The sequence below is a fragment of the Apaloderma vittatum genome, unplaced genomic scaffold (genome assembly GCF_000703405.1).
Source record: "Apaloderma vittatum isolate BGI_N311 unplaced genomic scaffold, ASM70340v1 scaffold43032, whole genome shotgun sequence".
Taxonomy (NCBI): domain Eukaryota; kingdom Metazoa; phylum Chordata; class Aves; order Trogoniformes; family Trogonidae; genus Apaloderma; species Apaloderma vittatum.
In genome coordinates this window covers 3,106-31,085 of record NW_009703818.1, presented here as the reverse complement: position 1 = coordinate 31,085, position 27,980 = coordinate 3,106, and the positions used below count along the sequence as shown (strand labels likewise).

General features: G+C 40.9%; 1 protein-coding gene across 1 annotated transcript; it reads left to right on the top strand.

The window, feature by feature from the left end:
* The first annotated feature begins 19 nt into the window (after positions 1–19).
* On the top strand, positions 20–27,616 carry DAB1 (Dab, reelin signal transducer, homolog 1 (Drosophila)). The gene is made up of 12 exons (XM_009864768.1): positions 20–42; positions 405–420; positions 506–637; positions 1,259–1,378; positions 1,969–2,007; positions 3,345–3,410; positions 7,961–8,020; positions 21,450–21,512; positions 22,638–22,746; positions 25,120–25,668; positions 26,470–26,597; positions 27,508–27,616. The coding sequence occupies exons 1-12, from the start codon at positions 20–22 to the stop codon at positions 27,589–27,591; spliced, it is 1,389 nt and encodes a 462-aa protein (XP_009863070.1). The 3' UTR covers positions 27,592–27,616.
* The last annotated feature ends 364 nt before the right edge of the window (positions 27,617–27,980 follow it).

The following is a 27,980-nucleotide window of genomic DNA, read 5'->3' as shown; positions in this document are numbered from 1 at the left end:
AAAGCCTGCTTGCGGGCTGATGCCGAGTTTTGCAGAGATGAAGTAAGTCTGCTGCCAGTTCTCAGAGAGTTTGGATATCTGGGGTCCAGCTCAGCAGCCCCTGCAGGTCAGTCTGTCCTTAGAGTCGCCCTCTATGAAGCTACAGGAGCTGCTGCTACTGCTTTCATAGACCTACAAATATTGATTCTGTACCTAGGATGCCATGTAGGTGGTAACTAGGTAACGTGATATTTTCTGTTGAGTTACATCTCGCCAAAAAGGTACCAACAAAAATCTTCGATTGAAGCTTTTAGTCAAATTATTAGAGCAAGTCAAGTTTGGCTAGAAAAAAAGAACATGCATAAAGAGTTCACAGAGTAATTGATTTTGATACCAGCATATGTTTGCTTGTTTTACTTCCATAGGTGTATTGAGATCCCGGTAAGGCACTGAGGAAAGAGAAATTACACTACTTTTTACTGGAACATTTTAATGGATATTTCTTACTGTGTTTTTGTTTTAATAGCTACTACAGCACCACCATGCAGTTCATGAAATTTCATACATTGCGAAGGATATCACAGACCATCGAGCGTTTGGATATGTGTGTGGAAAGGAGGGAAATCATAGATTTGTGGCAATAAAAACAGCCCAGGCAGTAAGTATCAAATCACTGTCATTTTCTACACTGTAACTCGATAGAAAAGGTACATTCGTAAGAAGCTGTTCAGGAGGCCAATCTTGTATTGTTTATGTTTGTACTAGATTTGTCACAAGTGTCTGCTGAGACGATCTTAAATAGCAAATTAATGAAACCAGCTTGGGAGAAAGGGAATGTATTTCACTATTTCCGATTTTTCGTCATGTATTGTTTTACAATGAGTTATCATTTTCCTTTCCAACTAAACTAGACTGGATACATGTAAGTCTGGTTATATTCTTACACTCATTTAAACAGAACGTGACAGACACCAAATAGCTACTTTGCATATTGTCTACTGCAATTCCATTGTATGATAAACCACTAATATCTCTGCGTATAAAAGCATATTTATGTCTTTTATATTCATAAAGTCTTTTATACTCATAATTATCAATAATTTGCAGATATAGTTAGTTGAAAAGAAATTAACCCAAGCCTAGATGCTAAGGTAGAAATTAATTCTGCACATGGTTCTTTCCAGTTGTGGAGATGCTGTAACTGCTCCATCAGCAGGACTTAGTAAGAAGTGTGTATTTTCCTCCATTGAAACTTCCATTCCTGTTTTTACTTCCATAGGCTGAACCTGTCATTCTGGACTTGCGAGACCTGTTTCAACTCATCTATGAGCTGAAACAAAGGGAAGAAATGGAAAAAAAGGCACAAAAGGACAAACAGTGTGAACAAGCGGTATACCAGGTACACGCATAAGCTTAGACTACTGCTAAGAAAAGTTTGGGTTGAAGTGTGCCCCAGAGTTGCTCCAAAGAGGCACCGAGCATCCTCAGCATTTCTTAACAGCAGTGGGTTTGAATGGTGCCAGCTTCACACGGACAAATACGACTGTGACAGCCATCGCGAGCTCAGAAGTAGGATTAAACGGGTGAAAGCTGTCACTTGGGCTATGGTGAACATAGGTAGTGACTGGAAATGATCTATTAATTTACCGCGTAGTGCTGCTTCTAATTCAGAAGGAAAACTTTAATGAAGGTCAGTGTTGCTGTAAGTCAGGTTTTTAACAGTGTCGAGTAGTTTAGGGAAGGTTGAGTGTACTTTTGAGTGTGTCTGAATCAGATCAAATAAAGTGCAGACTGTTGAACTAGAATGAAATTTGGATAAAGTTCCTTTGTACAATAATGTGACCATACTAGAGAAAGGAAACTATATACTTACCTGCCCATTTTGCTTTTGCTTGTTTCTTTGCTGTCCTTTAATTTCTGAATACAGTTCTTTTATCTCTACTGTTTATGTTCGTTGCTTTTACTGCCTGTCCTCTTACTTTGCTGTAGACAATTTTGGAAGAAGATGTAGAAGATCCTGTATACCAGGTAATTTCTGAAGCTATATGGCCTTGGAGTTTCAGAAATGGCTAGATATATGTTATCTTCAAACACAGCCAAAACCTTTAACATGTTTTGAAATTTACTGAGATAGCTTTTCCGAGAAACTTTTAAGATTTTTACAGAAAGTAGTGTATTTAAAGACTAAGCTTCAAGTGATAGCAAAATATATCTGTATAGAATAGAATAGAACAGAATATTTTGGTTGAAGCATAGAAATATTAGATTGTATGTTAGAAATATTTCCTAAAATGTGGCTTGTGAGTCCAGATTTTAAGTTTCCAAATGAGATTTGTCATCATTTTTTAACACAAAGTCTAACTGAGAAGGGAGTTACTTTGAGAATAAGGAAGGTGATGTCTTGTTCTGACTGTAAGAAATTAACATTTTGTTTTTGTCTTCTATGGGGCCAGAATTTAATTCAGAGAGTGAATATTGGGGAAAAAACAACAGTTGAACTGATGTTTAAACACACTCCCTTGTTGGTGTTTGGGCTATGATTTAATAATACATTTGAAATTTAAGCCTTGTTTCATCCAAGCAATATGTCTGAGAGCAAAGATGATTATCAGAAATATATCAGTATAATCATGTCCAATACCTACTGAGTGTGAAGAAGAAAAAGATGTAATTTCATTCTGATTTTTTTGTGCTGAAAAAAAATAACGATAGCTTACTTTTTTTTTTCCTGGAGATTTTGTTTTCTTCCACTTAGGCGTGTCAGTGGGAGGCACGCTGAAAGAAACTAATTCAACCATTAGCAAATACAGAACAGTGCCTAAGGTGCATCAAGGAAGATGATAAGAATTAGGATGCCCTAAATTACTATTCAGCTTTTATAATGTCAGGAGTTTTACTTTGTGCTCTTCACAATAAAGCAAGAACCCAAAAATAAAAAGTGTTGTGACAGCCTTTTGCCATGTGTCCTCTAACATGAGCACCAGCCTATTCTTCCAGTTTTGGATTTAGCTTTTATATTCATAGATAATAAATATATGTGGAAATAATTGCCATTATGTAAAAGAGGCAAAATTCACGTTGACTTCAGAAAATTAATATTGGGCCACAGGCGGTCTCCCTAGTGAGAAAGAATTAGGAAGTTGCTCTAATGATCATTAGAGGAGATTTAGGTCTAGTCATTGCCGGTTTATGAAATATGAAACAACCTTACTCTGCGCTTTCCAGCAAACCAGTTGTCCTGCTGCCAGCCTGTACTTTGAACTTGTTTCTTTAATGCCTGCCTGTGTTTTTACGTGGAATTCCAAATCGCCTTTTTCCCTTCTGTTTCATCTTTGACTTTTCCTCTCTGGCGGCTGGTGTAATAGTACATTGTGTTTGAGGCTGGACACGAGCCAATCCGTGAGCCTGAAACGGAAGAAAACATTTATCAGGTATAAAATCGCTAACTTCGGTGTTTTCATTGCAACGACTGCAAGCATTTAGTAAAGTACATTTCATATAGCGTTCACTTTTGTTAGTTTTCATTCATCTGGCATTTCATCGGGGTGACATGAAGTGAATGATCTGCCCAGTCTTAATGTGATTTTTTTTTTCCCTGTTGTTTGTAATTTCAGCTTCTGCAAATTTTATTAACTTTGTCAACTTACAAAGGGTCTTAAGCTTTTTGGTTATGCCGTGTAAGGCAATAAATAGCAGATTCTCTTTTTTTAGGTTGATTTTTTGAAACCTTTTACACCCATTCAGAGAAATGGATGATGAAATCTCTTGGAAGAGGAGCCCATCCAGACAGTTCTTAGAAAGACATTTGGATGGTGCTGCTTTTCTTTCTGCCTAACCAAGGAAATAACTGAGCAAAACCTAAGAGCTCTTAATGGAAATCCCCCAGATTGGGGAAAATATTTTCAGAGTGCGTAATGTTATATTAGAGCCCAAGCTTGCATTCTTCACACTGACAAAAAATTGCATTGAAAGCAATATAAAATAATCTTTTGTCATTCAATTTATCCTCAAGGGATGAGTACAGGGTTTATTAAAATATAATGTAATTCATTTTGTATCACATACTAGAGGCAAATCTGAAGATAGACAGAAATCTCTGTATACTCTAAGAAAACTATGATTTGAGGAAATCGTTTAGAATGGAGAGGAAGGAGGTTCAAGCAGTGATTAAGCATTTCATCTAGCTGTGCTAGAGGTTGATCTGGTAATAGGAAAAGCTTTTTTTAAAGTAGACAGGAGGAAGGATAGAACAAACAAACGGAAAAAAAAGAAGTATTTTTGTAAGCCATGAGAAAATACAGGAAGATAATGGGAAAAAAAGAAAGGATAGACTAGGTGTGAGCTAAAGAAGCTAAGTGGGAAAAGGAAATGCAAGTTAATAGAAAATAAACTTAGACCCCATCAGAGGGTCATTAAGGTGAGATTCATTTAGGCTGTCTCTCTTGATTTCTGGGCACCCCTGCCACACACGCTAGAATATGCATCTTTCGGTGTCTCTAGACCAAGACATGCAAAGCTCTCAAGGTGAGTTTGTGCCTAAGGTTGACAATTTTCTACTACATTGTGTTTAAAGCTTGATGATTTTCAGGAAAGCAATCTGTCAGAAAGTTACTACTCCAGTTGGCAGTTTTATGCTACAAGCAAAAATCCCACGATAACTACATTCAGACCAAAAGAAATAATCTGATCATTGTTCATTAAGTATGGAGCTTTGAGCGACGTTTTAGGGAAGTACCAGTGGAAGCAAGCAAGATGGAGTCATCGTTCCCAGTGTTTGGAGGTCTTAGAATAGACTTTGGTTAGTAGGAAAGAAGTAGGAACTGTGTTCTGAGGAAAGGCCTAAAGAACAGGGGAACTGTTAGGATAGTTTCTTTTTCTTAAAATGGAAATAGGACGTGACAAGCAGGTAGTGAGATCTTGCCTCATCTCGAGGGTTGCTATTACTGTCCTGTAAGTCACCAGAGGATTGCTCAAGGCTTCATCTGACAGGATCTTCCCGTGATGAAGTGTTTCCTCCCACGGAAAATACCTGTGATGAGTACACCGTACTCTCAGTATATGCGGTCTAGTATTGTCCTCTGTATTTTCTACAGGCAATGCCTTGAATACAGAAAATGCTGAGATTAGGGAGTGAGGAGTCTTTTTCTGTTACCTCTTGTCATTGAGAGATGCTGCAGCATCACTACCATGGACCTGTCCAGAGCTGTGAGCTTCCTAGTTCCCATGGAGTCCGTGAGCTCTTGGCTTGCTATAAATCTGGATTCCCACAGCTCAGATCTTAAATCACTAGCAAAATTGCTTTTCTTACAAGATCTTGATGATCTCAGAACCATCCAAGCTACTATTAAAAATTACATTAGAAAAGGTCCTCTTTTTTGTTGTGTTTTTTTTTCTTGTAGTTTGATCCAAATTGTTGCCAGCTTCCATTATTTACTATAAACCCTTCCCCATACTACGCTTCAGTAAACAGGCATCTGCTCAGTAACCTCATGCATCCTCGCTTCAGCCTCACCAAATCTTGCTTGTGGTGCTGCTCTGTTTTTTAACCAAGAGCCCGTACGCAAAGAATTCACTTCTCCCTTGGTGGGAAAGGTTCCTACCCGGTGGGTAGATGGAGATGGAAGATACATGCCTAAAGTGATAATTTCCATTTCTTTTTAATGTAGTAGAGGTCACAGTTTTCTTTTTAAGCACTCTTTCTCTATCTCTCACCTTCCTTTGATGCATTACCCCAAAGACTGTCTGCGTCTGTCTGCTCTTTTAACGTTGTCTCTTAGTCACTCTAATGTGTTAGTTAGGCAAGGGCTTGATCACTGAGCATGTACAATCCTCTCACCTAATGTCAAATTTCTTAATAGCATCCCTTCTCCTGCCTGCTGTTTTAGCGAGGTGGGGATGGGTTTTTGTTAGGTTGTTATGTATTGTGTATATAGCAGCGCTGCTCTCGGGAGAGGCAAGTTCTGCTCCACGAGGAGTTGACAGAGATATGGGGATTTCTGAGCTGCGATGCTTGCATTGCTGGTAAGGCGCAAGTCCATCAAATGGTTCACAGCCTGTCGCAGAGACGGAGCTGTCAGCAGCAGTAGAACCTCTTTGGTGATATTTCTAATCAAAGAAAATAAATGAGAAATGCCTTGCAGACCCCCAGCCTACGTAGCGATGCAAAGAAGTGTGATGATGCACGACAAGACAGCAAGAGACAGACGGTGTCGAGTTGGGAGAGAAAATGTCTTTCAGAAAAGTTTCTCTGTCTTGGTAGTAGAAGTCCGGAGCTTTTCTCTAAGTATAAGCCGGAGTGAAAAAGAGGAGGATCAATAGAGTAGGGAAATGCCCATTCTACAATAAGCTGTGGATAAGAGTGTGCAAACTGGGATGACTTCATGGAAAAGTTGAAAGGAGGAAGAGGAGAGTGACTGAAGGGGAAGCTTGCCAGAGAGAAAAGAAAAATACACCCTGACAACAGTTTATAAATAGTTTATCTTACCATGTTTGCCCTCTTTATGAAGACTAAGCTTTCCAGTGGCTTGCTAAATAGACCATTCTCGGTTTCTGCTCTTACACTGTCATTTAAAGCTCTTTCTCTTTACGAACTGTTATTTCCATGAAATTGAGTTGTTCACTGTTACCAGTTTCACATATCTGATGTGATAGGTAGTTTTAGTGGAAGTGGCTGTGAGAAACCCAAGGCAAGCAAGACATTCTTGGGATGGGAATAGAAGCTCATTCAGTTTTTGTGAGGATTCTGCACTCATGCTCTTGACAAACTTGTGCAGTGTGTCCCAAGTTAAAGGTGCACGGTTTCTTGTGAAGACTTTGGCACATAGACATGGACAAGTTAATATTTGAACAGTGGAGAGAGGTTTTGATACATTTTACAGAATAAGAAATGATAGCACATCTCCACATGCAACTAAGATCCTTCTGCTGCTTCTAAACCAGTCTTACTCTAATGTCAGGACTCTGTTTATTGCCTTAGAAAGCAAAAAAGGTAATAATTTTGTTATATCTGCAATATTATTTGTCTTATGGACCTGTGAGGTTTCATTAGTACTTGAAATGTAACCTTCTTATACTGAATGCCCTTGTGCAGTGGAAAAGGAGCACGGATTTGCTTAGAGCATTCGTGCCAGCTTACAGCGTGTTTTTACTGTTCTTTTTGCTTGTGTCATTTACAATAGTCGTTCACTGCTTCTAGGAAGGAAAAGAAAAGCAATCACAAATTATAAATGCGTAAACCAGCAGTCCTTAGGCAAGCAAAGCCCAGTATTACAAAGCAGCGGAATTTACATGAGCAGGTTACAAAAGCCCAAGGTGTAAGTCATGACTGTTGACTCAATTAAAGACTTGCCCAAATTTTTAAGCGCGTCGTCCCAGGTGTGAGCGTGGCTGTTGCTTTCAACTCCCAGGCTGTGTCAGACTCTGACAGGCCGGTAATTCCGTAGTAAAATTGCAGAGTTGCAACCAAACATCTCTTAGAGCAGCCGCGGGGCCCCATCCCTGCGTCACATGTTATGACTTCACTTGACTTGGATTATTAAATGAGTTGGAAGGAAGAAATCTAATGCCGTGGGCCAAAAATCTCTTTCCTTCAGTTTGGTAGCTCTTCTCTGGATCTCTGCCAAGGAGGAAGATGACATACTGACCTGATCATGACTTCCATGTACATCTTCTAACCTCCAAGTAAAATGAAAAAAGAAACCATTTAAGTTGGAAGGAGATCCAAGTGCACCTGGACTTTAATGCAACTGAGAATGAAAATCTCATTTCTGAACACTACTGGGCTTTAGGTTTTAAAAAATTCAGATAGATGTTTTATATTTTTAGTATCTTCTCCATTAGTAGTACTGTTTGGTTGACAGGGGAGTCATCCTTGATTTCGTTAGTATTAAATGACTACTCTCTACATAAATATCCATTGCTGATTCCAGTTTTTCGTCAAACCTCCTTGGGTAATGACCTTAGTTTTAATTTGCTGTTGCAGGTTCCTACCAGCCAAAAGAAGGAAGGTGTTTATGATGTGCCAAAAAGTCAACCTGTAAGTGTAAGTATCTTCCGTATTTATATGCAATAAAGAAGATGTGTTTCTTAGCTTCTCTGACTTTCATTATTGTATGTGACATTTGGTACATTCCTCATGATGTGAATTTTATCAGTGATGTGTTACGGGTTGCTGGGGTAGGTTCGGAGTAACCAGGATTGCAATGTCATTCGTATCCATCTCATTCATTCCTTAAATCTCCTCCCTGTCTTTCCGACTCATTCTTAAGGAAGTTACCGTTTATAAGTGTGCTGTCTGTGGTTAAGAGTTGATGATGAGCCTTTGAATGTTAATTCGCAAATCGTTCTCTCTTACCAATGCTGGAGAGAGAAGGCTTATCAGTCTGAGTGAGCATGGGCTCCTCCCATGTGTGCTCTGTCAGAGCCGTACTTTATATAGTGCACTCCTTACAGCTTGGTATAGTAGGACAGCATGGGAGGCAAGGTTTGAATAGTGTGGATCGAGAGAAGCAGCTTTAGAAAAAGGTATGTCAGAACATCATTTGCGACCTCTGTGGTGATTTTCTGCTGCTATACCTCTCAGAAGGCTTCCTGGTGAATACAGGGTGCTGCTAGGTCAAGATTTTATGAGTTTCAAATCAAATCTTACTGAAAAAAGACAGCAGTTTGCATTAGAGTTACTTTTCTGTCCTTGGGGGGAAAAAAAACCCAAAACCTAACAAACATATTGTGTCCAACCCAACATACACCATAGAAAAGCAACTATTTTTCCAGTAACAACTTTCATGGTAGCTTAGCAAGAGCTTTGGAATTGTCGAGCAGAGAGACGTGCCATTGCCATTAGTTTATACAGCTGTGGGAAACTCTGAAAGGAACTACGTCAAGATGAAGTGTGCAAAAAGACCTCACTCAACAGATTCCTGAGTGCCAGAATTTTTTGCTTTCCCAGTTGTTGTGGGCTGTAATCAGCCCAAGATTTCCTCCTGATATTGCTACATATTATTTCTGTGGTGCTGCAAGTGAACAAGAGGCTAAGGGTCAATATAGAACTCTTTCTGTCCTGTGGCTTGCATGGACAGTAGGCCATTAAAAAATTTAGGTAATATGCTGTTGTGTCCAAATGGCACCATTCCCTTTCTGTGTGGTAGCATTTTGAAGAGGTGAAGCATTTATCCCCGGAATGTCTAAGGCACAAGTGAAGTGGAGTGACAGGCACCGTAGCAACAAGGCATGGATTTGCTGAAGGGCAGATTATTCTGCTTAATATGAATTTGTGCTAGAAATACCTCGAGAAATTGTTCAATTGCGTTGGTTACGCAGAAAATTAGTATTCTGAGGATATGTGTGAGAATGGAGAAAAACAAAGGAGAAGGTTGGGAACTTCAGTCTACTGTAAGCACGGCAAAAATACCTGCATATGAGAGAGAGAGACTCCTTTCACGTGGGGATGTGGTAACTTGCACAGCTGGGGCTGAGCACGGAGACCGAGATGTCAAATAAAAAAGATAAATGCTGAGAAGGGGCTGGATGGGGGCCTGAATTGTAACACTTCTGTGGTTTGCACAAACAAACACAACTTGCCATAAATATTTCATGATAAGGCACTAGGAGGAGGGAGGCATCACTGTGCGACCTGGGAAAACCCAGTAAAATAACTCATGTTGCATAGCTAATTAAAGTATTTGCAAGCATAGAACAGCTGTATGTTTTTCACTCATTTTTCATACAGTTCAGTGTTCAATTTTTCCACTGTACTTTTCCTGTGACTTTTTTATTATGCCTTCAGTGGTATTTCAAATTTCCTCCGAGTATAGTCGGTAATTTGGGTCGTTGCAGTATGGCTGGGTGCACAGTACCCTTGCAATACACTTCGGTATTAGACTGTCCTGGTAAAGAGCATGACTCTGAGATACAGGGCATATGGAACCTACTCTGTAATAATCAAATATATTTAATCTGTCATCTCCGCGAAGCTGGTTGCAGGCTTAATTTTTTATTATTTTTCTTTGCTATTTCGTGGTTAAATGCAAAGCAACTGTAGCTTTTTCTCCAAACAAGATACATACTGTATGAAGAAGAAGACAAGGAAAAGAAGAGGAAGAAATAGGTAGCTGAGATTTTGTTTCACCTTTTTATATTAGTATGTATTAAAAGAAGAAAAAAAAATAGCAGCAATAACTCTTAAAATTAGCAATTTAATATTCCACTGCTCATCTGATTTATTGCTCACCTTTCCGCATGTGAGACTCTCTGTCATTGAGACACTTGCCATAATTTTTTTTTCAATTTATAGCTGTCATTATTATATAAACCTCTAAAATTCAATCTGAGGGCAAATAATCGAGCTCATCTACCTCGTTTAGACATCTAAGGACACTTCCTTTATTAGGAGATCTTGCTTTCAGTAATTTTTTAATGGATGAGTCAAGTGAAAAACGTTTTGTGACTCCTAATAGGTTTCAGGCACCATGAAATCTTTCTCCAAACAATAAATACACCACTTAATAAAAACGCAGCAAGTTTTGTTTGAGTTCAAACTGAATTGCCCACGTTCCCTGGATAGAGATGGGGTTTTCATCTTGGGATTGTTTTCCTCTGGTGTGTTCCCAGGCTAGTTATCTCTGGTCTCTGCACGTAAAAGTGAGGGGTACTGAGGTAGCCACCTTGGTGCCCTCCACCCATGACTCTCCGTAGCCAGTGGAGAGAAGGAGCTGCTTCACAGGGAGCTGCTCCTGTCTGCGGGAGGTGTCCCTCTCGGGTGGAAATCAATAGACATCTGGAGATGGTTCCTTTGTGGCTGCAGAGGAACTTTAAATGCCTTGCAGGTATGATAACTTGGAAATGGTTAGGCTCAGGTGGAGTGAGATCTGACACGGTTTAAAAACTAAATGCCTGAATCCCTTTTTCAAAGACTGCTTTGAAACTGGGAGGTGCAATTCATCCTGGGGTTTAATAAGATATCGCTTGCTAAGAAACCAGAACCATTTGGGCAGGTATTTCTCTGTGCAGGGGGGATCCCATGGCAGCTGAGTGTATGAAGCATCTTCCTGGTAACGCCATGAAGTAGAAGTGTTCAACGGTGTGTATGCATCAAGACAGCTGATGTACTTACACAGTACTGTGCCGTTGCATGAGGCCATTTGTCAGGAGATGTCAAAGCACTTTGTAGTGCGACTCCTCATGATGTCTGATATCAAATAATGTAAATACGGTGCAAATGAGGCGGAAAGGAATGAGTCTGGGATCTCGGAATTTGAACGTACCCACTGAACTCAATTACAAGTGGTGGCTGGTTGCCAAGTCACTTCTCTGACATTGGGATGAAAAGATTGCTTGCTCAGTATAATTCTTGTATTTCCCCATCTCTTTGCTGCATCTCTTCCCAGCAAATCCAGCTCTCCTGTAGATTTCCTCTACTGGGTATGCAGCTCAGCTCCAAAGACAGATTTTTCAGGGTATTTGGTTTCCTCCCAGTATCTCTCTCTCTTTCTCTGTATGAACTCACACTTCTTGTATTCATTCCTATTTTCTCCTCCTTAGACCAGTTTTCTCCTGTTCTCCATTTGCTGAGAGCAGACATCAGACCAGACAAAGAAAGCAAGCTTACCCCAGAATGCTTGTGTTAAGTGGCAGACACATCACTTAGGAATTGTAGTTCTGTTTGTGAAAGTAACTCTTCTAAAAAAGTGAAATGTTTAATGAGCTCTTTTTTTTCGTAATTTCCCCATCGTCTCCCCATTATACATCCACATCAAGTTCTACCTGTCATGGTGTTTTTAGTAATAAGAGTCAGACTATAAATACCCTTCACAGAGACTGTCAGTCACATCACAATAAAACCTTCTATTCTCATCAAAATGCTTAAACTATCTACTTACAATTTTATGAAGGCTTTCAAACACCTCGTCTTCCTGCCTTATAAAGATTCAAGGCATTAGAGCTTTTGCCTTACGATGCAGGCAGTCATCAAGGCTAGTACCAAATTGTAATATTTGGAAAATACTAAACCAGGGTGGAATCGAGAGGGAGTAATTTGGCTACCTTAGGGACAAGGCATGGGAGGAGCAGATGAAGTTGGCCTGGACGGAGCGTGCTCAGGTCTGGAAGCTATAAGGGCTGCCCAGTCCTTCTGCCCCAACTAGGAAGCTGCATTTGGGAAAGCTTAGATTTTAATTCTGTCTGTGCTCACCAGTGCCGTTCGCAGGTCTGGTTTCTTCAGGCCTCGTGTCAGAAATGTGCCTGGGTTTCATCTGGAAGGAGTGCACAGCCCTGGGCTCCACCAGCTCACGTGAGAAGTCAAATCCCCGCAGAAATGGCGTGCGGAAATGTCTGGCAATCAAGTAGTTTAGAGCGTCTCTTCAGATAACTCTCACCATCCTCTACAAAGTGAATTCTCTCTATGAGAGACACTTGGTCTAGAGAAGAGCTTTGTAATTCTGGCTTTTCGTAGAATCATAGAATGGCCTAGGCTGGAAGGGACCTCAGGGATTTTAATCCAGCCTCCCTGCCGCCAGGGACGCCACCTCTCGACTAGATCAGGCAGCACATGGGGACCGAACGGGAATCGAACCCGCGACCTTAGCGTTGTTAGCGCTATGCTCAACTGACTGAGCCAACCAGCCCCCCTAAGTTTCCCCTGAGTTTGCATCGGAAGCAACTTGTAAGCTGGTGACACTGACTTCAGCCACCACAGCCAGGCTTTCAGGATCAAAGGTGTACAGACCCTGACTCTGACCATCTGCGTTGGCAAAGCTGGCCCTTTTTGTTTACGTTTGCTAGAAGGGACACGTGTGATCAAGTGCCCTTAGTTACACTCAATTAAACCTCATCGAAGTGTCTTCCTAGTGCTATCCTTTAGGATTTGGGGACATAATCCCGTAGCATGGGAAAGCTGTAATCCAGCAGTACTGACCTGGGTCAATTTTTCATCATTCTCTCCCTATTTGTATTATATATAACAGCAAGAAACAAACAAACAAAAAAAATCCAAACAGAAGCTGGAAGTTCTGTGCTAGTGACAGGATTATTTTGTTTGGCGTAGGTGACATGGGTGGTAGTATGGCAGTTCAGATTTGTGCTTTTAATACAGATTACTGGTGATATAAACAAATGATAAACATTTCAGTGGCCCCTTACAGTTGCACAGCCTATAAGGTCGCACGTCTGGTGGCTTCATGTGCATTTACATTGCTAAACTTACCTGGATTCCTAGACATGTATTGGGGTAATATTCTGTCCTGTTTGATATTCTCCAAAGTGGAGAAAAGAGAGTGTAGCTGAACCGTAGGTCTAGCTCATTGATTGTGGGGTAAAGTTTTGTTACGTATAGCGAATTTTTGGTTGCTTATGCATTATGACTGATGCGGATTTTATCTGATGGCTGCTGATGTATTAAGTTGGCAGCTGCAAGTTGTATTGATTCACTACATTTTGATTTGCTCGGAGCCCAGCAGCTCATAGTAATTTGATAAAACATTTATTTGCACACAGTCTGCTTTCTAAGTAGCGAAGTTTGTAGCTTTACCTACTCAGTATCACTGTATGCATTAAGTTATATCAGTTGTGCAATTCTATGTTGTTTACCACTTCAAGGGAATGCAGTTCTGGAGAAAGTGCTGTATGCATTTTGCAACAGTTTGGGGAGAAACTGTTGTAAATTTTTGCTTATTCATTCAGTGCTATACGGTATTAAGTACGTAAGTATACAGGTCTTGGCTTTTTTGCCTGCTGAAACTCAGATTTCATGGGAAATACCATGATCACGCAGTATTCCATAATGAAGGTAGAAATAACTTGTTCCTCCAGCTTGGTTATAGCTCCAGTGACCTATCATTTTGAAAAGCGTTAAATAGACCTGTATATTTCTGACTTGCAAGTAGTTTTAAATAGTAATTTTGAGGTTATTTGTAATTCCCTTCCATTGAGTGGAAGCCTGGCCAAGGTTGACCATGACACTGAACCAGCTCATCATTGGTCCTTGATTTTCCTGCCCAGATGTGGTGCAGGCTGGCTTTTGCCACTGTATTGGCTGAAAAGTTTTGCTCTTCTCCTTTGTTTCCCATTTTTTAATGCATGGAAAAAAGGTTTCATTTCAATATCTCAGCATTACATCAGCTGCATGCAATAAATTGCACACGTTTGTAAAGGTACCTAAATCTAAAGCCAGGCTTTGTTTCAAGAAGACAGATGTCAGGGCCTGCTAGTCCATTGTAAATGTAAATTACAACAGATTTATAGCTTGTGTCAACATTTTGAAAGCCTAAGTGTTCAGTTCAACACAGTAGTGATATTTCTCTTAAATATGTGAGATGTGAACAGTGTATACCATGCTCCCTGGACCAACTACAGGGGGTCTGGAGAAGGTATGAAAGAGATGAGACCATGTGGCTGGAACCTTTGCACCAGCATCCTGTGCACTCTGGAAAGCTTTAGTTCTCTTGGGTGCTGGGTTGCCTGGAAGCTGCGTGACTCTGGCTGTACGCTAGAGGCACTCTTCTGGACTCTTGGTTTGTGAGAGCCTGTCTATGAGAGTCTGTCAAAAGTGGTAATTGAAGCAGTTTAAATACCATTTCCTGTAAGAGTAAATATCTGAAGTACACAGGGAATTCAGACTTAAATTCCCTTCAAATGAAAAGAAAATAAACCAGTAAGCGTATGTTTTGATCACATGAAGAGGTCCTTAATTTAAAGGAAGCTATTGAGCAACAGTGAAGTATTTCACTCAAGACACTCTTCAATAATCTGTCATGTCAATTATCCTTAACCAACCCACCTCTTTAGCTGCACAAGTTCAGCTAACAGCATTTTTAACCAGCACATCCAGCTCTTCCCAGTGAACAAGCAGGAGGAACTGGGCAGTTGGTGAACGTGATGAGGCTCAAGGCTACTTTGTAATAGGGTACATCATACCGAAGTCAGTACTCGGGTTTATTACTTTAAATAAAATTACAGAGGAGAATTGTTCGAAGAAGAGCGCTCCCGACAAGTAAAAGTTACTGAAAAAAGAAACTTCAAGCAGGAAGGTTCCCATGTTCCACAGGATTCTGAGCACTGGATTTGAACCCTGTGGCGGATGCCCAAATGCATGGATTTTGGATAAAAATCAATCCATGTATTTTTATGGCAGCCAATGTGACCTGTACCGGTTTGGAATCACAGAACAGTTTGAGTTGGAAGGGACCTTTAAAGGTCATCTAGTCCAACCCCTCTGCAGTACATCCTCACTAGACCAGGTTGCTCAGAACCCTTTCCAACTGCTTCCAGGAATGGGATTTCTACTGCCTCTCTGGGCAACTTGTGCCAGCGTTTCACCAAAATTACCAAAAATTCCAGCGAATAACCCTAAATGTTCCCAGCAGCCTTACAGCTGAAAGGTTGGGCTCAGCTATGCTTTGTAAATCTACATTGATGGTAACAACGTGGCTGCCATTAACTCTGAAACTTGGAAAAGTTACAGCGTTTGAGGATCTTTAGGATCTGTAGGAGGCTGAAGATTGCAAAGGCATTGCCAGTCTTTTCCTCACACACATATTCTTCAGTGCATTCTCTTTAATTAGGAAGTAATTAAGCAATTCTTTGTTGAGTTATCATGCTACTTCATTAATCCAACAGTAGTTTTACAGGAAAACAATATGTCTGTTGGGTGTTTTCTCTGTGTCCCAGCCTAGTAGATGTGGTTTGACTGATGATCAGTTTAGTCACGATTCTGGCTTGCTCCTTCATTTAGTTCTAATTGTTTTTTAGAATGAATTGTAGTTGATTAGCAAGCTGCTTGCAGCTCATGCAGCTCGTAGTAGTATCAGCACTAGTTGTACTGGGCTGTGCAAGTAACTGGAGCTTTGCTGAACTAAAATAATGTTTCAAACCATGTGAAATACATTTTAGAAAAAGGAATTGGAAATGCAGAGAGGCAGCGCAGTTGGATGATCCCTCTTTTGTCTTTTGGGCCAAGTGCTATGGCATTTATCCTGAATGCAGGAAACCAAGTTTAAATGCCTCTACTTCCTTAAAAGATTTGAATAGCTAATACCCAGATCAAAGGTTAATTACTAATTGCTGATTACTTGCTATATTTAGTATCCTTCATAGTCTGTTTTTACCTGCTGAGCTCTGTACCAGAGTACATGTAAACTACCGTGTATTTTTTTCTTATTTTTAACCATCATCTTTGCTTCCTTCTCTACGATTTCAGAACCACATTTTGCAAGGCACTACTTATATTATCTTGTCTGGAAAAGTATAGCAATATTATGGAGGTTTTCTTATGCTGTAAGTCACTGTAGATCCCTTGCTGTTGCTAGAACCAGACTGAGTAAAAGAAGTTAAATATTCTGGCTTGTTATGTCTGCAGGAGTGAAGGAAGTAAGATGTCTCACATTCCTCTAAGTGTGAGAGGCATGTCTTAGATTTCCCTTTTAAAATCTGAACTTCTGAATTGCTTAGAAAATATATTTTTTTCAGAGTCCTTGGTGATCAGAGGGAATGCTGTAGTGGAGGTGGACTGGTGTGAGTTCAGGTTTTGCAAAGCTGTGGTTTTCTTATCTCTTATAATGACTTCTGTACTCTTGGCTTTTTCTCTCTCTTGGACAATATGTTTTTCTGTAGCAAACAGTGAAAAGTGTCATGAAGAATTTCATTACTGGCTGGTGTGGTTCAAAGAGCTTGATGCTGCTTTAAGAAGCCAGATTTACATATTTCATGTTTAAAAGATTTACAATTTGTCTCACATGCCTGTATAGAAAGACGGAGCTTTCATTACAGGTTTAATGTCACTGCGATACAAGGATTAATACTCTTTCCTCCGCCTCGCTTTGCACGGCCGGTCGCAAGTGATTGGTGTGTGCCTGGTTGACTAAGCTGTAGGGGTGTTTTCATATTCGAGGAGGTGTATTTTTGAATAATTAAAGCAAGCTTTTACATCACTCTGTGGAGAAATCCACAGGCAGCAATCCTACAGAAAGATCAAGGACTTGGAGCATCTTTCCAGGCTTCTGATTATTTTCTGTCATGCACCAGGGGAGGAGAGAGAGGATTGTTGACTTAATTGTGAAGGTTTTTTATCAGAAAGCTGAACTGGAGAAGGTCTCTGAGGGCCAATATCTGCCCTTGGTAGCTGCGTTGCAGCCTTGGCATGGTCACCAGTGCCGGCTGTCCTGGTAGACGGCGATATTTCACTTTTAGGAAGCGCTTCCCCGCCAGCACATGATGCAGAACATGAGCGAAGGGAAGATGCAGCTCAAGGGCTACATGATAATTGGGCACTTGGGGATGTGCCATGACATGCTGGGCAAATGTTTTCTCCGTCCACTTAGCACAGGTGGGAATATCTGGTGGCCCCTTGAATGCTGTAATGCATGTTTCCTCCGTAGTTATTTCTTAGCACGTTCTGCAGAGCCGTCGCTGTGGCTGGGAGCAGGATCCTCTTTGGGATGCTGGAGGGATAGAGGGGTTAAATGAGGGGGCTGTCAGAACCCAAAGTCGTTAGCCACTGGCCAAAACTGGGCCTTCCTGAAGGTGTAAACCCTTCTGGTTTCATTTAAAGAATATTTTTTGGGTCTGGGAGATTTCTTTGACATAGCTTTTTTCACACTTACCTGATGCTGGGGAAACACACCGTCATCAACAAGAAGGAGCAGGACTGGGTCCTTTCCTCGTTGTGCACGAAGGCATTTTCTTCCTTTGGCTTTGCTTATTGCCAGTCTTTGTTTTTTTGGTTTTTTTTTTCCCTTCAGGTCTATGGTGAGGTAAGAGTGGGGAAAAAGCAGTCTAGGCTGTTTCTGAGATTTTTACTGGCTGGTAATGTTTATGAAGCCTCTCAGTCATCTAAGATTTGATTTTTGATAGCTTGCTGTTTTGTTTGCTTCTAAATAAATACAAATCTCCAACACTACAATACATGTTATCTGAAATTTAGCATTCTGAGGACACCGAAGTAATAATTAGCATTGAATATGCAGATGGATATAGATACATATGCATGTGTGGGTCTTATACTCCCACGTATATGTAAACACACAAACTTTTAAGTATTTGAGTAGAACTAAAATCAACTTATATAAGTAATTTTAAAAATTGATATGGAAAGAAAATATGTTTACACTATGCTTTAGTTCTAGTTAAGAGGAATCTGTGGTTTTCTGCAAACACTTACTTCTAGAGCTCTTGGTGTTCAAACTTCTTTTTTTCCCCTGAGGATGTTAAGTCTTCTATTTCACCATGCCAGTGAGAAGTTCTACTCATGTAAGTAGGATCAGAGCTCACTGGGTATGCTTATTGCTGAATTTAAAAATACCCTGGAAAATAAATAGTTGTGATGCAAGCGGTAAAATTGCCCTATACACCAGAAGATGAGATTTAGCACAAATAAAGTGTGTGTTTGCCCAACATCTGAGCAACATTCAAGCTCACTATCTTGACTACGTGATTTCGTATCTGTGCGCACTGCAAGATGGAAAGGGTTTTCATTTGAATACTGAAGTCAATAATTATGGAGGTTATCATTTTCATGCTCAGAAATTCATGTCATTTTCATAAATCATTCATTTCATTTCATAAATCATGCTTTACAGCTGGAGAATGGAAACTTATTGCTGGACATTGATGAAAATCTTGTTTCAGTCACTCAGGTAAGGTTGTGACACTAAAAATGTTTTAAGGAAATATAGACGAAATTGTCTATAGGAATAGTGCGATTTGAAAGTGTTCATTTTGGGATTAACTTTACTGGAATGTAGCTAATATCAGATTTGAATAATTTAAAAAAGCATAATGGGTGAAATCAGTTCTATGGTGACAGTAAAATCACAAAAATTAAAGGTAACTATTTGCTGTCCAGAATCTTGTAGTGGATAAAGCTACATCTGTGTCAGAGAAAATATATTCATTTTTTCAGGCTGAGAATTGGGTTGTAGAAAAAGGTTAGATCCAGATCTGAACAATATGGGACTTAAATTTTATCTCAGTCCAAATGTTGCTGTTCAAAGCTATCTCTACTAGGTAAATGAGGACATTGTGTTCCCACTAAACTTCCCTTTATGTTCTCTGATACAGTTCTGTAGCTCCTGTTGCATGGAAGGTTGTTATTCTATAAGAAATAATTCCCCTGTAAATATATTCCTTTTTCTTGGGGAATATTGTGAGTGAGAGTTCATTACAACAAGTAGCAAAGTCAGCTTTCCTACCACTCTCTCCAGCTGCCTGTTTAGAAATCCATGCACAGAGTTTTTCTCTTAAGAGCTTTAACAGAATTACATCTGTGAAGAGTTTCCAAAGATCCATCACCTTGAAGCACACTGAGAAGTATTATTATTCCCATTTTACAGGGGTATTGAGGCATAGAGATCTGCGCTGCCACTTTTCAAATACATACCATATAATCCAGAGTTCAAAAGTATACTCGCTATCAATTTTCAGTACTGATATGAAACATATAATATTTTTCCCACAAAAGATGTATAACTTTACAGGCACTTCCTCTTTGTCTGTATAACCATGTCTGTCCTGCCCTTTCACAGCCCCTCTGCCGTGCTCTCCTGCTTCCTCACCTGGGATGGGAGCACTGGGAGAGCCTTGCTCGTGGCCTGCTCGAAAGGACACAAGCTACCCCTTAGCAAGCCAGAGAGGAGAAAACAGGGAAAAGCCCACCAGTGATGCAGGAGAAGGGCAGATTTAAGGGGGGTGCTGCGCAAGCAATTTGGAGGGATGAGAAGAAAGTAGCTCGGTGTCTCTTGGCATCTCTTGAGTCAGTAGTGCCTACAGGAGACTGGAAGGGGTTTCCAAATGAGTGCTGCTGTTGTCATTATTCCAACCTTTATGGATATTTTAATAATGGTTGCCTAGTGTGTTTGCACACTGTGCAGAAGTGACCTACAGGCTCTTATATTTTTGCGGAAGCTAGTTCTAGCAGTATTTTAGCATTGTACACTAGAATTGATGTACTCTGAAGAAAACGTGGATTTTCTTCTTATTTCCTTCTTCCATTTCCACGCAGATACTTAGAGGGATATATATAAGCCCATAAGAAGAAAATATATTGTCTTAGCGCTAGAGCAGTGTGATCTATTTAATATAAGGCATGACGTGAGGAAATGTGAAATAATTCATCCCTTGGTACACTGTTAGACATAAAGCTGAGAATCATCCGAGCTGCCAGACAAATTCCAGGTCTAGAGGATTGTAGCATTGCTTTTGTATGTGGGAATAGAGACTGGATCTCAGAAATGTATAAACCTTTGAAATTACTATATTTTGAATTGTAATGTTATTTCACATTTGTAATAGAAGGTTGGGGGGGGAATCTTAAGGTGTTCTTGCTTCTTTCGTAGATTGTGAAGACTGACCAGCCAAGGTGGTTAATGTCCAAAGTACTAAGTGTCTGCCTTTGCAGGTCAAGACTCAGCTGAATTCCAAACCTGTACATGAGATAGGAGACTGCAAGATTTATACGCCTAGACTGGAGAGGAGATTCAATGAACTGAATTAAGATTTGCACTGAATCTTACTCCAAATGAAAATTGTGGCTTCCCACAGGGGTGTGGTTGAGTATGTTACAGGGAGGAAGGAGAGCCAGGGAGCAGAAGGCAGGTAATGGAGGAGTAGTTCCTGAGTTCCCATCAAAGGTTTCCAGGCAGCCACCCTGATGAGGATGGTAGCTGGGTTTTAGGTTTCCTGCAGAGCTATGTGCTTTACCATCCCTGGCCTCCAGCTGAATTATTTGCAGAGGCAGGTGAGTGGAAGAGAGTACTCCAGAACACGTGAAGGAGCTTTGATTATGAAGCCACTCAAGGTGCTCCTTATTATAAAGTGTTTTTTCTCTACTGGTCCAGTTGGATCCGACCTTTATGGGTGACCTATTTTGAGATCAAACTGAAGGACACCCTGAGAAAACATTTCTAGCATGAGTTAAATGTAGGGCAGCAAACTCAGAGTAACTCAGTTGTGCATCCTCCTTCAGGTCCACTTATCCAGGTCACGCCTGTCCCCTGGGCAAGGGAAAATCAGGCAACACTTTAAAAGCACTTCCCTTCGGTCATCTTCTGTCACTTCTGCAGTCTGCTGCCATGTTTTAAGACCTTGAAAGAGGGATTTAGAAAAGGAGCCCGTGAAAAGGACTGGCCATAAATCATGCTTGGTGCTCACTGATGTTAAAGGCAAAGCAGTAATGCATCCAGTCCCATTCTGGATAATTTTTCCATGCTTTATTCATTGTTTTTTATGGTGGAGAATTCCCTACAGAGTCATTTTATAGGGTCAACTGCTGACTGTTTGGATCCATCAGCAATATCAGAATCCCACAGCTTGAACCCATGTATTTCCCATATGGGACTTGGCCTTTGAAGCTTGCGTGGCTTTTGGGAGACTTACGTTGCTGGCTGTCCCTAGTTAACTTCACAAGTTGTATCTAGTTAACTCACAGTTTCTTCTCCTCGAAAGGTAAATGGCAATGTGTTTGTTGTTTTTTTTTCTCTTCACAGGCTGTTACCCAACTAGAGCTTTTTGGGGACATGTCCACTCCTCCCGATGTAACCTCTCCCCCAGTGAGTACCCAGGCATACTGACCTGTGCATTTTTCTACATGCTGTTTTCAGCACATCTGTTGAGCTCATTTACAATTCAGGTCAGTAGGGAGGGTTTCAGGGTAGTTTTTATGTTGCAAGAAAATAAAAGTGAAGCAAATTGGATGTCGAGCCACTGCTTTGTGATGATGTGCAAAAATATCTTCAATTTTGATTTCTTCTGCTATAAGACTAGGTGTCACATAAGATAGAACATAAGCTGCAGATCTCCCTCCCTGGTGTTTATCCGAGGTGCATGCTTCACTGCACTCTGTCTCTGCACTGCACTGCAGAAAGATCCAGTATATATATCATGTCGCTCTGGTTCCACCAAGCACGTATCCCAGAACTGCTGGTAAAGGTAGGGAGACAAAAGAGTAAAGAGAAAGAAGGCTGAATATGTTTTGAGAGCAAAGAAATTTTTTCTCAGTGTGCTTTTCTGCAACATAAACAGAAAACACATTTATTTTCTATAAAGCTTTTGACCCTCACATTAAGCTCTAGGGGGAGTATGAATATACTGAGGAAACTGAGGCGCTGTGAAGTCAGGAGCCTCATCTCCAGGGTACTCTGCAGCATGTCTGGGACTAGATGTTCAAAATCCTGTCTCCTCATCCTTAGTTTGCTCAACTGGATTTTGGTTCTATTTTAATGTAGACCTACGATTCTGGTTCTGTTGGTTAACTGGAAGCAATATTTATGCACTTTTCCATAAATCCTGCAGATAGTTCATCTACCTTTACTGTGTCTTAGGTTAATGCCTTGGTCAGTGCCTCTGCTAGCTGTCACCTAGCACCTAGACTTGGAGTCTATATTTTCTAGAGAAAAAAACGTTGTCTGTATTTTGCATGTGATATATTCCAGTCAGGTTTATTTTATTTTATTTTTCTCCTGGTACAAATTCTCTCATTTTCTTCTCTGCTCTCTCTAGCAAATTCTAATACTCTTATTTCTATTGCTTCTTTCCTTCTACATCATTCCATTCTTTTTTTTTCTTTCTCTTCCCTCCAAACCTGTATTTTTAGAGTTACAGACGATGTGACAGCAAAGTGTGTGCTGCCAAAGCTGCAGCTGATGTTGTTGTATTTTATTCCTGTCTCCTTGCAGACTCCTGCTACTCCAGGTGATGCCTTTATCCCATCTTCATCCCAGTCACTTCCTGCTAGTACAGACATGTTTGGTTCTGTACCGTTCAGCACTGCTGCCGTACCCTCAGGTAAGAAGTCTACTGGAAATGTGGGCTCGACTCAGATTTGGTGATCAGTTCTCAGCTCTGGTTTGCAGTTCAGTACTCAGAGAATTCATTGATTACAGTGGAAGTGGGGAAGGGTTTGGAGGACAGAGCTGCAGGGCAAGGCAAAACAAGTCTTTAACAAGCAGGGAATACGTTGATTTGAATTTGCCCACATTTTTTAAAACTAAAGCTAAACAGGTCACTGGGAGTTCAACCATAGCTCAGCCATCTGGATAACATACCTTCTAGGTACAGTAGCAAGAGAGAAAAAAGCATTTAGTTCAGCTTTACTGCTGCTTGCTTTTTTTTTTTTTTACAGTAGCTGTGAATACTCTGTGCTGTCTCCAGTAAAGGGAGAAAGAGAGATGGAGAATATGATTGCATTTCAAAGGCATTCCACTTAGTCAGATACTGATACTTCCTTTAGACTTTCCTGTGTTCCTCAGAGTGCTCAGAATTGAGAAGCTGTGTAGCGTTCTGCACAGACACACGAGGGATGTGGTTTTGACTGCTCATCTCTCCCTGGGATACTCGGAGCAGCTCTGAGCTCCGCTTAGGGAAAAAAAAAAAAAAAGGAGGAGGAGGAGTGCCTGGAATCGTTCTAACAGTGACTGCCTAATTGGTTAACTCCTTCTCTGATGGGCTACATTGCCGCTCAGATTAGTCACTGCATCTCAGAAAGGTTACACTGGTGGTGAAGTGTTTGGGGATAATGTCAGATGAAAACCCTCACTGTTTGGATGAGGTTACAGTGGGGGCAAGATAAAAGGAGATCTGGAGAATCCATCATAGCCATCTGTTGAAATAGATACCTATCTGAGCTACTGTTCCTTTCATCGCTCGTTAATTCGTTTTCTCAAAGTTCAGCATCTGTTTTTTATTTGAGTTCATTTGGGGCTTTTTCCCTTTACAATTTTGCAACTGCCCTTACATTTAGCATTACAAAACAGCCTAGAAATAAAGGAAAGAGGAAAAGGTACAGGAGGACTCAGAAAAATACTCAAGTTAGAAACAAGAGTTTTAACGCTCTGGCAGTATTAAAAGAGAGGTTACGTATGTAAACTATTAGCAGTAAATCGTTAATTTCAATGTGAAACAGCATATCTGTAGACCATAATACTTCTATCAGTGGAACATAATTGTATTACATGGTTTAATTTGTAACATTTTTACAGTAGTTTTAGTTTCAGATTCTTTTTTTTCTCATTGTGAATAACAAAGCACCTGATCAGTCAGACTCTTGGCAGCTTGAAAGGAGGCTTCAGATCTGACAGAAAGCAATTATAATTTTAGTTTAAATCTTTAATTTGCTCCCCAAGTAGAGGGGCCTTATGCTAGAAAAATACCTGAAGCAGTTTGTTGTTATTAACTATGTAGTAGAGCAGAAGCTCAGGACCTTTTTGATGTTCTAAGGTAACCAGGTAATAACTAAATGTGGGGGGGGGGGTTATCTGAATTTATCTGGGCTCTGTGTTTTTATTATGCAATTTGAGGCACTTCCTTTGCTCTTCAGAGTGCCAAGGGTTTGAACTGTAACTGTGTCAGAAGAGATGGCACAGAGTCTTTCTCTAGTGAGAAGGTCTTACTGTCATTAGAGAGCCCATGAGCTGTCTGCTAACGCACGTAAAGGTGCTTCCCTCGAACTTAGAGCCAGTTTTGTAGCTGGTGTTGCTGGGTTGCTCCAAAAAAAGAACAAAGGTGAAGAAGATATGGGACTGCAGCAAAGCTACGCAGTCCCAGGCATCCTCTTCCATCCCTCTGCTTGCTCTGGTTTCTCATTTTATAGCTGCTCTGAAGAGATGAACTCCATCCCAGTCTGACCCAGGGGATGATGTTCAGGGCCAGAGATCCTTGCTCTGAGAGAAGGACAGGCAGAGATGAGAGGCAGAGGCTAGGGTAGCCAGGATGACAAGAAGCGCCTGCAGAACTCAGTGGGGAGGAGCCGGGTTGTGCTGCCAGGGGGTGAGTTTGGGAAATGTTTTGGGAGCTGCTGTAGATGTGGTAAGTGGTTCCACCAAACTCATCCTGGCTGGGCTTGGACAGAGCACCAGGTCTGTGCACAGAGGTCTTCACAGACCCACGGGGGTATGCATGGAGGAAGAAGAGAATAGCTTTTTTATTCAGATGAGGGGAAGGATTATTGCCAACACCCACCAGTCTGGGGTTTTGTATGCAAGTATTAGTTCACCAAGGTGAATTCAACCATGTCCTCCAGTTTTATTTTAAGCATGCTGAAGCTCTGGGATCACTGATGTAACCTGCGTGTTTCTCGTTTGTTGTGTAGATTTTTCTGCATGCTCTTGACAGTAGTGTTAAAATCTTTCCTTTTTCTCCTGTTCTCTTTATTCTTTGAAGGTTATGTTGCCATGGGAGCTGTTCTGCCCTCGTTCTGGGGACAGCAACCACTTGTTCAACAGCAGTTGGCCATGGGTGCTCAGCCTCCAGTTGCTCAGGTGATGCAGGGAGGACAGCCGATAGCGTGGGGCCAACCCGGTATTTTTCCTCCTACTCAGCAACCGTGGCCATCTGTAGCTGGTCAATTCCAACCAACTGCCTTCATGCCAACACAGACTGTTTTGCCTTTACAAGCAGCCATGTTTCAAGGTACCATTGCTCCTATAGCTACTGTTCCACCCACAAGTGATTCCAACAGATCGAGTCCACAGACAGACAGGCCCAGACAGAAAATGGGAAAAGAAATGTTTAAAGATTTCCAGATGGCTCAGCCTCCACCAGTGCCATCACGAAAACCAGATCAGCCTTCCCTCAGTTGTACCTCAGAGGCCTTCTCAAGTTACTTTAACAAAGTTGGGATGGCACAGGAAGCAGATGATTGTGATGACTTTGACATCTCTCAGTTAAATTTGACTCCTGTGACTTCCACGACACCATCTACAAATTCACGTGAGTATTCATACGCTTTTAGCCGTGCCTTTCCTCAGATGTGACTGCTTCTCAAAGCATTTCCTTCTTTTTGTTTTGATACAATAAATTGCACCACAGATATGGACTGAGAACCTTCGTGCATGGTCTAGCTTTTTAAATGTGTTCAAGCCATAAAGAAAAGTATCAGAGAGGAATTTCAGAGACTATTGAAATCAACAGCCCCGATAGCTGCAGTCTGAAATTTAATTTCTTATAAGACAGTAATACATGTTCTGTGCTAGGGACATTGAAGCTGGTTGGAAAATGCCCATGACATTCAACCATATAAATGGTTTCACTTATGTCCAAGCCACACTTTGCAGAAATTAGGGGATGGGTATTTACTTTAATAGCTTGATGTATTGGACATGTGGGGGAATTCATTGAAGAGCTATAAAATAAGATTAGCATGTTCATAGCATGGAGATGGGGGATTTTGCAGACTGCTGGAAAGAGGGATTCGTGAGGCACAGATTTACCAGGGGCCAGCCAGAGACCCTCTGTTTCACTTGCCTGCCATAGGGCAGGCGACTCATGCATTCTTAATATAGTGGTGCCTCCCTGGCTCTTAATTTGGAAACTGCTGAATGAGTTCAGATATAGGGAATTGATAATGACTACCGTGTTCGAATTTACCTCTTGCAGCTTCTCGACAGAAAATAATTGTCATGGGTAATAAAAGTTGAGGCTGTAAAGGATGAGCAGATTTTGTGCCGCTCTGTCTTTCTGAACAAATTAACAGATATATTTTCTGTTGCTGTTACCTTAATCTTTGTTTAGCTCCAACCCCTGCACCCAGACAGAGTTCTCCATCAAAATCATCAGCGTCTCATACCAGCGATCCTGCTGCAGATGACCTCTTTGAGGAGGGGTTTGAAAGCCCAAGCAAAAGTGAGGAGCAAGAGGCTGTGAGTAGCAACAAGGTTTCTAAATACTGATTAGCTCTTTTTAGATAGAAAAGACGGAAGTTACTTAAATGTTGCTTGCTAGTGTCAGAAATAACTACTCTGCTAGGGCTGGGTGGTATTTAATGGGGAGCCACAGTCAGAATTCACTTTCTGCTTTGGTTTTGATAGCTAATAGCATGACATTTCTGTTGGTATGCACTAATATTGCGTACAAGGAACCCAACGGAGAGTTCATATGTAAAGTTCTATGTGTTAGTTGAATACAATGTCCTTTTTAGCATAGCAGCATTCACCTACTGATGGTAAGGAAGTCCGAGGTAAAACAACATACATGCTGAGGCTGCAGAAAGAGGTGTGAGAGTCTGTGTGTTAAAAGATGATGGTTGATGTTGTCTTGCACATTCTTGCATCCCAGTTGCTTGCCTAGTTACATTCCTCAATGTTCTGGCCCTCAGTATGTGATTTCTTTGCCTTAGACTCAGTGGACAAAAGCAATAAATGTTATCCAAGCAACAGCTTGAAATCATGAGATGTCTCAGGAAGATAAGAGCCCAAGTGAGCCAAAGGCAAGAGGGAGTCTGTACAAAAAAAAGGGACCCAAAGGTGCAAAAGAACGCCAGCTTGGATTCTTTGATTCTACACATAGTTTCACTGGCTTTCAGGGCCTTTTGCAGTTCTCGTTTGTTTGATCCAGTACCTTCTGCAGTCTGTGGCAGCTCCTGCGTGGGCTCTAGCAGGTACTGGTAGGAAACCACTATGGCTTTTGAGAACATTATCAGTGGTGAGGTCTCACTTTCTGGTTTTTGTGAGATAGGATGTACTTGTTATGCCCACAGCATGAAAATAACCTCATGTTGACTTTTCACTTTCTATTGTTGAGAAAAAAAGGTGTTATGTTCTTGTATTCTAGCCTGATGGGTCTCAGGCCTCATCCAACAGTGATCCATTTGGTGAGCCAACTGGTGATACTATAAGTCCACAGGTCGGTAGCTAGATAGCGCAGGTTGGGGTAGGTATCTGTCCTTTTTTTCTCTATGCCTTGAGGTGCTCACGCTTCCACCAGTGCCTGCCATTGCTTTCATGGATGCATGGTTTATTTTTCCCTTCCATCTCTTCTGTTTTTCCTCTCCATTATCCACAGTGTATTCCTCGTGCTCAGTGGTTTGCATGGCTTTTGCCATTCACTAAGTGTTGCAGCTTATGCAAATATGTGTGTTTCAGCTGCATGCATGCTCTCAAGAAATGTAGAATATTATACTTTGTGTTCAAAATCTAAGGGGAAATAGGGAAACTGAGCTATTACTAACAATGTATTAGGCAGAACATGTCTTTTTTATGAAATCCGCTGGCCTTTACTCAGATGTAACATATTAAATGGAATAA

What these genes read in the sequence shown, in the direction of transcription:
- DAB1 (XM_009864768.1), top strand. Translation starts at nt 20, where the DNA reads ATGCCGAGTTTTGCAGAGATGAA. An exon ending in GTGAACAAGCGGTATACCAG is followed by an intron (nt 1,379 to 1,968) that starts GTACACGCATAA and finishes ACTTTGCTGTAG; the next exon opens with ACAATTTTGGAAGAAGATGT. An exon ending in TAGAAGATCCTGTATACCAG is followed by an intron (nt 2,008 to 3,344) that starts GTAATTTCTGAA and finishes CTGGTGTAATAG; the next exon opens with TACATTGTGTTTGAGGCTGG.